This window comes from Pseudorca crassidens, chromosome 2 (genome assembly GCF_039906515.1).
Source record: "Pseudorca crassidens isolate mPseCra1 chromosome 2, mPseCra1.hap1, whole genome shotgun sequence".
In the NCBI taxonomy this organism is placed as follows: domain Eukaryota; kingdom Metazoa; phylum Chordata; class Mammalia; order Artiodactyla; family Delphinidae; genus Pseudorca; species Pseudorca crassidens.
The window spans coordinates 184,902,580-184,917,136 of record NC_090297.1 but is presented as its reverse complement, the minus strand read 5'-3'; the positions used below and the strand labels follow the sequence as shown (position 1 = coordinate 184,917,136).

Sequence of the window (14,557 nt, the reverse complement as noted above, 5' to 3'; positions counted from 1 at the left end):
ACAGCTTGGTCCCCGACGCCACGCCCCCCAGGAGAGGAGGGGGTGTCTGACCCTGCACGCGCAGAGGTGGACCGGGCCTTTGTGTTCCTGTGCAGAGGGGTCCTGGTGACGTGGTGGGGGTGTGTGTGGCTGGGTGCTGGGTGGATGGACCAGCTATGCGTGTGCGTCGCTTGTGGACATACACAGGCGCGCGTCTGTCCCAAAAGCCTTGAGTCCCAGTGATGGTAGGTCTAGAAGAGCCCTCTGGTTTCACACCCTTGCCCTCCAGATAAGGAAGAAATATCCAGGGAGGGAAGAGCCCAGGCCCCAGCGTGAGGAGGGGAGCTGGGCTTGAACCTGGGACCTCCAGCTCCTGCTCCAGGATCCCTAGGATGCGTGCTTGCCTCCCCCCCCGCCCCGCCCCCGCCCCACCCCCTCTACCTAGACCCCGCCCCTCCCCGCCCCCTCTACCTAGACCCCGCCCCCTCCCCTCCCGCCCCAACCTGGCCGCAGGCCTGCGAAGGCCCGGGGCAGCCTCCTGGAGGTCAGGCCCCCCACCTCCTGGAACCAACAGCTCACCTGGAAGCACTCCCCCGGAGCCGCCACCCCAAGGCAGCTGACGCGGGGAAAGGAGGAAAGGGAGATGGAGGAAAGGAAGCAGCTCTGGGCCCCGGAGCAGGCTCGCAGGTGGGGAGGCGGACGCCCAGCAAACAGGCAGGTAGGTACATAAAGTCTGAGCAGCTAACTGGCTTCCTGAGGACCCTTCTCTCAGCCTGTCTGGCAGGGAGCGCGGGCCTGCACAGGGACCAGCCCCGGCCAGAGCCGGGGGCTACCTGCCCGTCCCCGCTCTGCCCAGCCCCAAACCTCAGGGCCGCCCACCGGCCTCTGGATGGGGGCCTGGAAACTCAGCACTGCAGCCTCATCAGATTTTCCAGGCCGTGCGCGCGCACGTGTGTGTGTGTGTGCGCGCGTGCACACACGAGTGCACTGCGCTCTTTCAAAAGGGCTGGGGGTGGGGAACAACTAGGGAAACTGATCTGGGGCCAGTCTGGCCAAGAGGAGGGGGCCACACTGAACCTTTGGCCCTCCCCCTCACCTGGGCACCTCACTTTGGTGAACCTGCAGAGGCTGGAGACGTGGGGTGGAAACACCCTAATTTGGAATCTAAGTAGAAGAGGTACAGCAGGGCATGGCTTTAGGGAAGGGGTGAGGTCTCAGACTGTTCCCAAGACTCCCCAGAAAAGGGGGTCCCACAGCTAGTCCTATGGACGGGGCCTGGCTGAGGCACCTGGCCATAGGGGCACATCTGTCAACCCCCAGCCAGACTGGGGCGGCCTTGGGCTGGGGGGCAGGGGCAGCCTGGAGAGGATGCAGGAAGGTCCTGACGGTAGAAGCGGTCTCCCCAACCCAAGCCTCTCCTTTCAGCCAAGAGGTATCACAAGGGCTGTGTCTCCTCCCAGCAGCCCCTCCCACAGACAAAGCCACATCCTCCACCTGGAGAGCCCTGAGCACCTTACCGATGCCTTCTGGAGAGAGCCAGCCAGAGGCAGCGGCGGACAGGGGACAGGTCCAGGCCTCCTGGCTCCCGCGTGCGGACCAGCCCGTCTCCCCGCTGCTGCCCGGCAGCCCTCCCTCTTCTGGCGCCCCTTCCGCTCCCACCGCTGAAGGCCGGCCTTGGGCATCTCCCACGCCCCGGCAAAGGTCCCCAGGGAGGGGATAGGCCTGGATCCGTCTGACCAGGTTGTTGCGTGGGGCGAGGGGGTGTGCGTGCCGGCAGCCTGGCCATGTATGTGGCCTTACAGTGTACGCAGGCAACACTCGTGAGCCACGAGGGTGCACACACCTGCCCGGGTGCACGTGCGCCTGTGGCATCCAGGGACATCAAGGCGGCAGGCGCCGGGTAGGGCGGGAGCAGGAAGGCCTCTGGAGAGAAAGGCCACGTTGGGGAACACATGTCCATTTCGCTGGCTCTGGGCTTGGGAGGGAGAGAACTCTGTTCTGTCCTGAAGTCCTCCTACAGGGGCCTGAGTTCCAGCAAAGAACAGGGCTCTTCCCGGGAGTCCCAGGGTGGCTGGGCCAGCCTACACGCGGGTCCTTCAGCCAGGGGCTTGAAAAGTATGGAAAGTCCCCTGCACCAGCCGGCACCCAGAGGTGTCAGGAAACTGGGTCGGGTGGGGGCTGGGTGTCTGGGGGGCACCCAGAGCCACTCCCACCAGCCCTCCCAGCCGGGCTCTCTGCAGTGTCCTCCGCGCGTATCCCAGCTCTCTAGGTCTCTGTCTCCCCTACACAGCCAGGGACACGCGGAATGGAAGCCGCCTGGGCTGGCCCAGGATCTGAGGGCTGTTCGTGGGGTGCCGGGATCAGGGCTTCTCCAGAGAGGAGCGGAGAGGAAGGCGGGGAGGGGAGCAGGACGTGGCCGGGTGCAGAGCCCCCGCAGCTGGCCCAGTCCCCGAGACCCCTGCCTCGGGGCTTTTATCGGTGGCAGCCTTTGACCCCGGGGCGAGCAGGTGCGGCAGGAACAAGTGCCTGTGGGAATTCCCGGTACACCGGCCCCTCTGGGGGGCTCCGGACTCTGGGGCTCACAGCTCTGGGACTGGGGAGCGGCTGCAGAGGAACAGTGCGGCCCAGTGCGTGAAGGCCAGGTGGGGAAAGGGAGCAGTGAGGAGGGGGACAGTTCCGGCGCCCTTGGCCCTCCCGGAGCCGCTTCTCCAGCTGACAGCTCTGAGCGCCCGGTTCCACTTTCTCACCGATGTGGGAGGGGCGATCCTCGGCCCCTGGTGGAGGGGGGGGGGCGGCAATCCTGCGAAGGAGCCCGAGCCTCAGGGAGGAGCAGTAACTCTCCAGTCTCAGCAAGGGCTCAGCGGGGTCTTCCTGGCTTCCTGCACCCCAGAACCCAGCTCTGGATGCAAGTCAGCAGTTGGAGTGAGCCACCCGAGAGCTGTTGGGGGCAGGCTCACGCCAGGAGCGGGGGTGGGGGGGGCTCGGGGACAGGAGTCACTCCTGGGGCATACAGGCCTTCACGTGCTCCCAGCAGCCTGGATGGGGCAGAGTCCACCCCAGACAAGGCACAGTGGGACCCCCGGCCCCCAGGCCAGGCTGCAGGTCTGTTGCAGGGCTCTGTCCTCTCTGAGGCCTGTGGCGGTGCCGCCCCCCGCCCCGCAGCTGTGTTTGCACCTCCAAAGATGTCTAGGCGTTTCTGAGTGGAAAGGGGCGAGGGGTGGGCAGGAGGCAAGGTGACTATCCACCTACACCAAACACACCTAAAGGGAGCTGAGAGACCCTCGGGGTCTTGCTTAACGCCCAACCACTACCCGCCCCCCACCCCCCTTCCCCATTTCCTGGCCCCCAGCTTCCTTGCTCTCCACCCAAGAGCTCAACCTTCGGCTTCTCAAACCTTGGAGGCAGGCGTGCTCACAGCCAGAGGGCTCAGACCCTAAGAGCCTGGGGGCGCAGGCAGAGCAGTTTGGGGAGGGCTTCACCCGCTTCCTCCTCCCCACGCCTGCGGTACCCTAGCTTCCTGTTCTCGATAACAATCAACAGCTTGCCCCAGAGTGGGTGGCCCTCTTTCCAATCCCCTCCTGCCCCCCTTTTGATCCCCAGGCCCCCGCCATCCACTAGTGGAAACACGGGTGGGGTTGAGGGCCAGTTGAGGCGGAGGTCACACCCCACAGGTCCACCCAGGCTCCTGCCCCCTCCTCCCCGTCTGGGCACCAGAGCCGAGTGCTTCCTCAGCTCTGGACCTCCCGAGCCCCAGAGGGCCATCCTGTTCTCCACCTGGAGGCCAGCCCTTCCCCAGCGCCCCCTCCTGCGTGCCCACCCCCCGGGCCTGTTGCACGTCATGCGTTTTTGCTGTCACCCTTTGATGGATGGCTGAATCAGAGAAGTGGGTGGAAGGGGAAGGATGGGATTGTGGGTGCCGGGAGCAGAGGGTGTGGGGACTGTTTCAAGGTGACAGGAGCCAAGCAGGGAGCCAACAGGAGGCCCGCTGGTGAGGCAGAGGTGGGCCATTGGGGTCTTGGACTTGGGCACCCCCCTTCCAGGCCCAGGCTTCAGGCGCCCCAGCGGCAAAGAAGACACAGGGGGGGTCCCCTGGTGTGAGAGCCAGAGGCTGTCCGCTCTCCATGGGTCTCTGAGTAGACGTCAGGGCTCTGGGAGGAGGCCTGGGGGGGCCTGGGGACGGGAAAAGCCCTGAGACCCTCCTACCCTCCAAGCTGTCTTCACTACCGACTCCCAGGGCAGCTGGCCTGGCTCAGGCCAGAGGCGGCTGGGTGCCGGGGTGCGGCTCAGGGCCTGGGATGACCCTTGAGCCTGGCCCCTTGGGAAGCAAGAACTCCTGCCTCCCCTTGTCCCACCCAGTCTGTGCCCACTTCTGTTTGTGCCTGGCATGATTCCCGCGGCTTGAAGGGGCGAGGGCTTCCAGGCGAGGCTCCGAGGCAGAAGCAAAGAAGTGGAAATCTGTCTCCAGCCGAGGTCCGTGGGAGCCGGAGTACCCGGGCCTCTGCGGGGCAGCCTGGAGCTAGGCTCGGCTCGGCCCTGCCCCACGAGCAGGCGGAGGCTGGATGCGCCCAGGACCCGGAGGAGATGCCCTGGAGGAGGGGGCCGGGTGGTCAAGAACGGCCCAGCACCTCGGCCATTCCCAGCGAGCAGGGCCGGGCCCGTGGCAAAGGTGCCAGGACAGGCCAGCGGCCCCCACAGGGGCAGAGGCGGGAGGCCGCCGACCCCTGGTGGTGGCAGCAGGCATCTGGGGCGTGCGTGGGTGGCAGCGAGGAGGGGCGGAGGGCGGAAGCTGGCTTCCTGAAGCCTTCTCAGCCCTCAAAGACAGACCAACAGACAGACAGACAGCTGGCGAGAGGCGCTGGGGGACACAGCTGCTTCAGTACGTACCTGGGCGGGCCGGGGAGGAGCCCCGCGGGCCAGGGCTGTGGGAACCTGGGGAGACACGGGAGGGCGTCTGGGGGGGCATGAGCAGGAGGGTGCCCGGGGCCACGGCGCCCGGCTGGGGCACGGGTGCTGACCCCCTGACGTCCCCGAGGGCCGGGCAGGGCCCCCAAGGGAGAGAAGAGGCGGACGAGGCCCTCCTGCTGCGAGAGCCTCTCTGCCCGCTCGGCCCCTGCGGGCGCGGTGACCCCACAGCCCCTCCCGGACTCGGAAGCTGGGACTCTGGTCTGGAAGATGGGGACCGTACCCCAGGGGAGGGCCCCCCACCACCTCTGCGCCCCCTCTTGTGCCCCCAGCTGTTGCCTCCCCATGTGCGCTGTCGCTCAAGGGCTTGGTGAGGCCATTTCCTGTGACGGTTACCGACCGAGGCGGGCTGGGGGGGGGGGGATGGGCAGAGGAGGAAGGAAACACCCCCAGCCTCCGTCCTTGGACAGAGACCCCAGGAGCCAGGACGCCCCTGGGGCTGGAAGCGGCAGCAGCCTGCGCGCCCGGGGCCCTGGCGGCTCCAAGGCTGCAGGAGGCCTCCACCTTCCCGTCCAGAGGAGGCCCCCGTACACCCAGGAAGGGTGTGTGTGAGCCTTTCCTCCATCCAGAACCGCTGTATTCCCCCCTCGCCCTCCCTGACCTGGCCTCCAGCGTGGGGCTGGGGCAGCACCCCGCCCCGCCCCGCCCCCCGATTCCTTCCTATCTTCACCCACAGTCTCTACCCTTCATCTTGCCCTCACTCTAAACACAGGCTGCCGCCTCCTGGGTGCCCCTGCAGAGATCCTGGTCTTCCCAGGGTGAAAACACCGCCACTTCCTGGGGAACGGAAGACACCCCAGTGAAAACAGAGGTGCCAGAGAGCAGAAAGCCGGCCTGGGCCTGGGAGCCTCCTCTGGCCGGCCCGGCAGCCCAGAGGTCAAAGGTCATGGCCCAGTGAGCCTCCCCTGGGCCCAGCCCCCCCGCCCGAGCATGGTCCAGGCCCGCGGGGGGCACTCCAGAGCACAGCCACCGGCCACCCCTTCCCCTGAGGGCAGCCATGACCCAGCTTCCACCTGACCAGGCGCCAGCCAAGAAGCACGTGCGCCTGCAGGAGAGGTAAGACCTTTTCCGGGAGGGGCTTCCCTCCTGCGGGACCCTCACCACCTCTCCAGGAGAAGGAAACCAGATGTGCTCATTTGCATGTCATTTGCATGCCTTTTACCTGTCTGGGGCACAAGATCTGCGTCAGCCTCGCACCTGCGCCCCAAGCCCCAGGTGGGGTTGAGCACCCCTGGAGGGGGCCGGGGCCTCCAGGCCTGGATGCTCGTCAGAGCTTTAGGGGCCGGGCCGGGAACGGGAAGTGGGGGCACCAGCTCTGGCCGACAAGGGGTGGAGGTGCACAGGGCCCGGGGCCTCTGGGGCAAGGGGAGACAAGGAGCCGCCCCCCACAGGTGCCCGTAACAATCGTAACCATCAGAGGCCGGCGCGCGTGGGCTCACGGGGCACTGGCTGTCTGTGCTGCAGGCGCGGCTCCAATGTGGCTCTGATGCTGGATGTGCGGTCCCTGGGGACAGTGGAGCCCATCTGCTCGGTGCGCACGCCCCAGGAGGTCACCCTGCACTTTCTGCGCACAGCCGGGCGCCCCCTCACCCGCCGGGCCCTGCAACACCAGCCACCCAGCCCCAAGCAGCTGGAAGAGGAATTCTTGGTAAGAACGTGGGGTCCCCTCCGCGTCACTGCCCTTCTGAATCAGGAGAGCCAGCTGGTACCACTCTACCCTGGCCTGCAGGCCTGTCCCCTTTGGGCCCCTGGGAGAGAGAACCCTGGGGTCTCCAGGAAGGAACCCGCCCAGCCTCCCTCCTCTGCCCTCCGCCACATCTAGACCTGCGTCCTGATGCCAGGACGAACAGCTGGGTCCCAGCTCTACTAGGAAAGGTGGAGGGAGAGGAGGCTGGAAGGGGGCTGGCTGTTCACTTGCTCCCTCCCCCCGCCAGAAGATCCCCTCAAACTTTGTCAGCCCTGAAGACCTGGATATTCCTGGCCATGCCTCCAAGGACCGATACAAGACCATCTTGCCAAGTAAGGACTGCGGCAGGGGCCTGGGGCTGGAGGTGTTCAGAAGGTAGAACACAGCCTCAGCCAGGAGAGAGCTGCCGTATGCAGAGGCTCTTCTTCCGGCAGAGGAATGCCCACATCCGGGCCTGGCCGGGGAAGGGGAGCAAGTAACCACAGCCAGGGTGATGCTAGGCCAGCGCTGCTCAGTGTGACCCCAGGAAGCCAGTCTATGGTGTTCTTATCCCCATTTTACAAATGAGGAAACCAGGTCACAGAGAAGTTGTGTAACTTGCTGGAGGTCACACAGCCAGTTGCACCAAACCTCCTTCCTCCTCTTCTTCCCACGTGGGAAAGGGCCCACACAGGTCTGCGGGGGGAGAGGCCCCGTCAGGACGGCTCCCCGAGAGGGGCCTGGAGGGCCTCAGATGGACGCGGTGAGGAGGCTGCAGATGGCGGTCCCGGGGTCAGCGCCTCCTGTCCTTCAGAGGCAGGCACAGGCCCTCTGAGCACGAGGCCTGGGGACACTCTCCCCTCCCGCTCCGCTCAGAGCACCCTTGTCTGGCCAGGCCACCTCCAGGAACCCCCAGTCTGGAGGCCACAGCCCTCTGCCTGCCTGGGCCAGTCCAGGGGCTGTTAGCACTCAAGGAAGGGGGACTGCCCTGCTCCTGGCCCCGAGGCACCCTCCGTCCAGACCAGCTGGCCCTGGGGAGCCTGCTTCTTCATCCGGCCTGGACTGGAGTTGGAGAAAGGCCCCCTTAGACGGACAGCCAGGCTGACTCGCCCTGGGGGTGGAATGAAGCCTCAGTTCCAGTCCGGCCTCTCAGGAGACAATATCTCTTTTTCCATTTGTATTGCTATGACCCTGTTCGGCGCCTCACTGATCTCCAAACTAGAATGTCGTTCAGTAAAGGCCCTCTCCTCGCTTGTCCATCTTGCCCAGCACCAGCCAGGGAACCTTCCCAGTTACTTCTTTGACCATGGCCCACTGCTGGTCAGGAACATTCGGTGGCTCCCTTCTGCGTGCATATGAAATAATGCCATAGGTATCGGCCACCTGCTATTCGCAGGTGCCCTGACAAGCACAGGACTCCTCTCTCTGGCCCTGCGTGAGTTTGCTTCGCTGGTCACCTTTTGACCTGTGGCCTCTGCTGATTTTTACTTCCTAGACCCCCAGAGCCGCGTCTGTCTGGGTCGGGGGCAGAGCCGGGAGGACGGAGATTATATCAACGCCAACTACATCCGGGTGAGTCGCCGGCGGAGAAGTGGGGGGGCTGTGTCCAGAGAACCCCCAGGACACCACCTAGCACGGCTGGTGGTTGGGGCACCTGGTGTCCCAGCTCCGAACCACGGCTGCCACAGCCCTTCCGAGCCAAGCCGGCACAAACAGGCCAGGACGCCAGGCGGGAGCACAGAGCAGACGTCAGACGCCGGAAGGAAGACCCCGGTCTCCTGGGCGCACCCCGTCCCGCCGCCCCTGCCAGCCTCACAGCGCGGAGGGCGGCTCGGGCCAGGCCCAGCCTGCGGCTCCCAGGTCTGCACGGAAGGTGCAGCGCCAGCTGGGGGCGCTCGGCAGGCTCCCTCCCCTCTGGCCTTCGCTGCTCCAGGCAGCCCCTCCTTCGTGGAGACGGCTTCAGTCAAGGAGCCGGGAGGCGGGGAGGCCAGCTGGGCTCCATCCCCAGCGTCAGCCCGCAGGGGTGGGAGGCGGCAGGTGCAGACTGCGCCCTCTAGCGGCTCAGAGTGGGTGGGACCGCGGCCGGGTGCCCCGGTGAACAGCCCGCAGCCCGGGGCCGCCTGGGGGGGGAAACGCGGCCCGGTGATGGGGAGTCTGGGGAGTCTGGATTTCACCGTCCCCTGAGGAGCAAGAAGCTGAGGATCCTGAAAGGGAGAGAAAAGGCTGGCAGGAGTGTGCTAGGCCTCGCTGCTAAACGCACAAAGTAGCACGTAGAGAAACATCCGCTCGATAACTACTGAACTGTTTCTTGCCTTTTGCGCTAGTATTCAATAGAGAGCAGCAGGGGAGGAAGGGGACAGTCACAGAGGCCCTGAAAGATGCTAGACTCAACCCAACACACTTCGTAGAGTTTGGTCTGCACCACGTGCTGCTGGATGGCCATTACTCCCCGTTTACAGACCAGAAGCTGGGAAACTCGCTCCCGGCTGCACAGGCAGTGAGCAGAACAGGGGTTGGAACCCGGATGTTCTCACTCAGAGCCCGTGTCGTGTCCACCATGTGGCGTCTGGTGTGTGTGTCTGTGACGTGTGTGTCCGGGCTGCACGGTCCCTGGCTGCAGCCTGAGCCCGGCACCTGCAGGTCTGGCCGCCCCAGGGCCCTGGCCTCACCGCCCACCCTTCCCCGGCCTCCTCCGCCTGCAGGGATACGGTGGGAAGGACAAGGCCTACATCGCCACCCAGGGCCCTATGCCCAACACCGTGTCAGACTTCTGGGAGATGGTGTGGCAGGAGGAGACGTCCCTCATCGTCATGCTGACACAGCTCCGAGAGGGCAAGGAGGTAGGAGGCTGAGGTGCAGTCCCTGGCGAACCCAGACGGACAGGCTGCACCCACGTCTGCAGCACACCCCTGCTGGGGCAGCTCCGGGCAGGGGCCTCCCCTGGGAGCTGAGGACACCTGTCAGTTCCTGAGACACTTGGCAGGGAGGCCAGCCCCAGCCAGAAGCAGGGGTGGGGGGGGAGGACACTTTATCTGCAGGTGTCAAATTCAGGACAGCCCAGCCCTCGAAGCAGGGTGGAAATGCCGCAGGTGGTGTGTGGGGGGGTCCCTGCTCCCATCTCTGCCCTGGCCCCTGACTCCCAGCTCCCTCCCCCCAGAAGTGTGTCCACTACTGGCCCACGGAGGAGGGGACCTACGGGCCCTTCCGCATCCAGGTCCAGGACGTGAGAGAGCGCCCGGAGTACGCCGTGAGGCAGCTCACCATCCAGGTACCGCTCTCTGGTCCACAGGGAAGTCGGGCCACCCTCACTCTCTGGAACTTCCCTGGGAGGCACAGGTTTACTCAGGGAAACCTGCTTGAACCCACGTGTAAAGAGCTGCTTGGGACCAGAAGAAGAGGGATGTGGGTGCCGCCCTCAGGGAGCCTCTAGTCCAGTAGGGCAGCGCCAACGATCCATGTGGGAACCGCCAGGAAGGCCCAGCGGTCTGTGCCAAGCGCCCAGAGGAGGGAGCGGGGTCCTGGAGTCACTGCTGGAGGAACCGCGGGCCGTTTGACAAGATGCTTAATAACTTGTAAAAGGGCCTAAAAACGCATCTGTTATTGTGTAGCGTCTTCTGCTCTCCAAAGCATTTCTCTATCCTTCGAGCATCATGGTCCCATTTTCAAGGTGAGGAGAGTGAGGTCAAGGGACTCACCCAAAGTCACGTGCTGGCTGGAGGCAGAGCCAGGACTGGAACCTGGGTCTTTCCGCCCTCCCCAGAGGTGTCCCAGGAGGGAGCGGTGGAGCAAAACGAACGGGACCAGGCTGGCGTCTTCTGCTCGGGCTCCCTCCAGCCCCAGCACCAGGGAAGGGGACGGGCGATGCCCTCATCCTGTGCCCTGCTCTCATGCCTTGTCCCCACACAGCACCAGGAAGAGCGCCGGTCAGTGAAGCACATCCTCTTCTCGGCCTGGCCTGACCACCAGACCCCAGAGTCGGCTGGGCCCCTGCTGCGCCTGGTGGCCGAGGTGGAGGACAGCCCAGAGACGGCTGCCAACACTGGGCCCATCGTGGTCCACTGCAGGTATGTGCCCCCTCCCCCGAAGCCCTTCCTCCCTGCTGGGCCCCTCCTGGGAAGGAGTCTAAGCAGAGCAGGCCCAGGTCTTACTTGGACAGGAAACTCTAGGTCATTCAGCAAGCGCTCTGTCCTTCCCTCTGGCTGCACAACCTGGACGTGTGGGCTGGACACCCAGGCACAGTCCAGAGAGGCAGCTCCCAGTCTGCTGAGGCAGGAGACGAACATGATCCCCGCTGTCGGGAAGTGCATTTATTCACTCATGAATGTTTACTGAAAACCTGGTATTGCCAGGCACAGTGTTAGATGAGACAGCTGTGAACAAGACGGTTTGGTTTCTGCCAAGTTTTATAGTCTGGTGGGAAAGACAGCCAACGAAACAAACAGGACGCAGCATGAGGACATAATGGGGAGTGGGGGGGGGGCACAGAACGAAGTCGCCCAGCCCAGACTTTGGCCAGAGAACATCTTCCGGGAGCAATGACCTCTAAGCCAGGCTAAGACCTGAAAGGTGGATTAGCCAAGCGAAGGTGTTGGGGGTGGGCGGGGAAGCCTGCCAGGCAGATGGAGCAGCACGTGCAAAGGCCCAGGGGTGCAGTTTAGAAACTGACACGATGCTGGGAGCAGAGTCAGCGAGTAGGGGCCGAAGTCACATGGGAAGGGGGCAAGGACGAAAAAGCCTGGAAGATAAGTGACGAGGGGCCTCACGGGACTGGCTCGGAAAACTGGATTTGCCAGTTACAAAGAATACTTAGGCCACAGGGTAAGAAGTGGAGTGATGCAGGGGACAGACTTAAAATAAGGAAAGCATTCGGGATGCATATTCTAACTAGAACACAGTGGCCAAAAGCACAGGCAGAGGGGTTGGGAAACCCCTCCCGCAGGTGCACCCAGATGCAGTGCTGGGAGGTCCGGGGCTCACAGGGGAAGACTTCCTGAAGAAGGGAGGAAGTTAAGGGCAGGACAGAGCAGAAGGGACAGGACTGTGGGCAGGACCGAGGCGGGCAAGGGGGCCGGGCGCCAGCAGCTGTGAGGACGCGGCGTGGTTAGGGAAGGACGTTCCGCGGGGTCATCCAGCCCAGCATAGGCACCGTCAGCAGGAAGTTGCTGCCCCCCACCGACCAGGAGGGAGCGCCTCAAAACGCCCACAGGGACCCGAGGGCGACCCGGACCGGCTTTAGGGGGAGGCCAGCGAGGGATGCAGACGCCCCCGTGGCCACCCCGCGCCCCGTGGAGGCCTCCCTATTTCCCTTCTGTTCCCCACCCACCCGGCCCCCTGTGACCTCCCCGCCCCCTCCCTGGACCCCTGGACCCAGCGCAGGGATCGGCCGGACTGGCTGCTTCATCGCCACCCGCATTGGCTGCCAACAGCTGAAGGCCCTAGGGGAAGTGGACATTCTGGGCATCGTGTGCCAGCTGCGGCTGGACAGGTGGGTCTGCGGACTGAGCGGGGCCCTTCACCACCAGGCACTTCCTGTGCGAGAGGAAGGGGCCCCTTTCGCTCCAAGAGCTGTTCTTTTGCAGCTCCCACCCTGGCGAGAATCTCTATCTAGAATTGTAGCTCTCTGGCGGGGGGCGGGGCAGGGGGCAGAGGTGGGGCGCCTAGAGGTAAATAGGCCACCCTGTGGATTTACCCCAGCTTTCAACCTCTTCTGTTTCTTGTCTCTGTTTTTCCAAATTCCCTACTCAGGGGAAAGGTGGGGGGAAAGAGTATGGTTGGTTCTAGAAACTAGGTGGCCATAGGCGATGCACAGAAGCTCACTGGATTTGGAGAGAGAGGACCAGGGTGCATCTCACCGAGCTGTCACTGTGCTTCCCTGGGTCCCCATTTCTTTATCTAGAGAGAGACAATGGCCCTTTCCCCAGAGAGCTGCTGTAAGGAATGAGTTAACTGATGTGAAAGTATTTGGGGAACACGAGCACCTACTACACACATATATAGAATTATTACTTCTAAGATTACCGGGAAGAGGAAGTCTTGGGGTCAGGAATGTTCCTGGCCCAGCCTGGGGACTCAGGGGCTGGTTCTTCCCCAGGAGCTGAAGGGTCAGAGAAGACGCCTGCCCGCATGGGGCCCCTCCTACCCCCACCGCGGGCTGGGGAGGGTGCAGCGGGAGGGGTCCGCTGCAGAGAGGACGCACCTGGAAGGAGGAGCCCGACAGGCCTTCGGGAAGCTCAGGCTCTCCCCTCTGGACCGCCATTCACGGCCTGTGCACCTCTTCCCGCAGGGGGGGCATGATCCAGACCGCGGAGCAGTACGAGTTCCTGCACCACACCTTGGCCTTGTATGCCGCCCAGCTGCCAGAGGAGCCCAGCCCCTGACCCTGGCACCCTCCCCCGCGCAGGGCCGCCTCCCTGGGCCTGGGAAGGTGGGTTTGGGAGAGTGGGCCTTGTGACCTGGGGAACCCCCTGAGTGGGCATGGGAACAGGGTGCCCCTCGGGGTGTGTCTGGGGTCACAGGAAGCTGGACGGTGAGGACAGGGCTAGACACTGTCCTTCAGCACTGCCCACTCCCCTGCTCCCTGCAGAGGCCCCCCATGTCCCTCCGAGCTTAAAGCTGGCGGCTGACCTCTACAAGAGCTGGGAAAGAGGCCCGGGCATCCTGGTCCCTGCAACGCCGCGTGGGCCTCAGTCTCCTCCTCGGACATGGACATCAGGTGCTTTACTGCCACCGGGGGAGAACCACCAGAGGAGCACCTAGAAGCCACTCCAGCTGCACCCCCTTCCTGGGGCTGGCGAGAGAGTGACCCCAAGATCGCCCCCCCCCGGCCCAGCCCGAGCACAGGCCGATGACCTGAGCTGGGAAAAGCCTGGTGCTACCTGGGCCAAGTCCTCAGCATCCTAGCAGGGCCTCTTCACCCACATCCGTGAGGCTGGACACCCCCCAAAGAGAGCAGGGACCAGACTGCCCCTGTGCCCACACGAGTGTCCGGGGAGCAGGCTATGGAGCTAACCTGGTGGGACAGTTGAACTCTCTAGAAGAGGGAAAGTGTGTGGACCCCTTGGAGGCCCAGACGGCTGCCCCTGCCTCCGTAGCTGCCGGCCACCCACCCCAGCTACTCTCCAGGGAGGCCCAGCATCCTCTGCCTGCCTTCGGACCCCAGAAGGGACCCCGAGTACCCAGGGAGGACACAAGAGACGAGCATGGGGCCGAGGGCGCTACCTGACTTTAGACAAGCAGCCCCGCCATGGCCGCCTCCCTGCAGAGCACACCTGGACGGCTGGCTGTTGCCATGAGCGACCCGGGTTAAAGCACCTACGTGGACCCAGGGGCTCAGGCTGAACCCGGACCCCCCATAGTCTACCCCGGAGAGCTAACTCCCCTCCGCACCTCACATCCACACGATGTCCAGGGCCCCCCAGCTCTATGTCAGGGCTGACCACCACACCCCAGGGAGGCGTCCAAATCCTTCATCCTTGAATCCGAGATGGGCTGCCCATGGGGGGAAGGCAGGCACCATCCTTCCAGGTGTTTGGCCCCTGGGGGCTGCCTTTGCCGGGGCCAGTTCTCCGAGGAACCCCCCAAGGAGCTGGGTCCCGGAGAACAGCTGGCCTTTCCCTCAGACAGCGCTTCTGGAAAACATGCAGCGTTGGAACCGAGGGTGACTTCCTAATGCTTCTGCTGGTCTCCTCCTTCCTCACCGCCTGGGAATGGGCTCACACCCTCCTGAAGCTTTCCTGCCCTATGAGAGGCACTCCCGGGGCCCGTGGCGCTGGGTGCTGGGCCGTCAGGCGCCTGGTCCTCCCTGAGCTCAGACCCCACAGGAGGAAAGCCACCGCACAGGTGGCAGGCTCCCCTCCCCTCCCTGGGTGCTGTTACCCCAACCCCGTCCCAGAACTTGAGGACAGGCTCTGAAGAGTGACCAGGTGGGAAAATAAAGACTTCGCGGATGAC

At 64.4% G+C, this 14,557-nt stretch overlaps 2 protein-coding genes across 2 annotated transcripts in view; one reads left to right on the top strand and one right to left on the bottom strand.

Moving 5' to 3' along the window:
- The window catches only part of LOC137209810 (receptor-type tyrosine-protein phosphatase V-like), a 19,198-nt gene extending 13,970 nt beyond the window's left edge, over window positions 1-5,228 (bottom strand). Inside the window, 5 exon segments of the mRNA XM_067711193.1 lie at window positions 2,563-2,753; window positions 3,459-3,593; window positions 4,470-4,565; window positions 4,864-4,908; window positions 5,003-5,228. Coding sequence (XP_067567294.1) covers window positions 2,563-2,753; window positions 3,459-3,593; window positions 4,470-4,565; window positions 4,864-4,908; window positions 5,003-5,228 — 693 coding nt within the window.
- Window positions 3,923-14,557, top strand: PTPN7 (protein tyrosine phosphatase non-receptor type 7). Its single transcript, XM_067729910.1, is given in 12 exon segments — window positions 3,923-4,855; window positions 5,654-5,919; window positions 5,921-5,997; window positions 6,406-6,589; window positions 6,876-6,960; window positions 8,103-8,179; window positions 9,310-9,447; window positions 9,765-9,875; window positions 10,514-10,671; window positions 11,979-12,092; window positions 12,891-13,031; window positions 13,191-14,557. Coding segments are annotated over 10 exon segments (1,086 nt in total). The 5' UTR covers window positions 3,923-4,855; window positions 5,654-5,871; the 3' UTR covers window positions 12,985-13,031; window positions 13,191-14,557.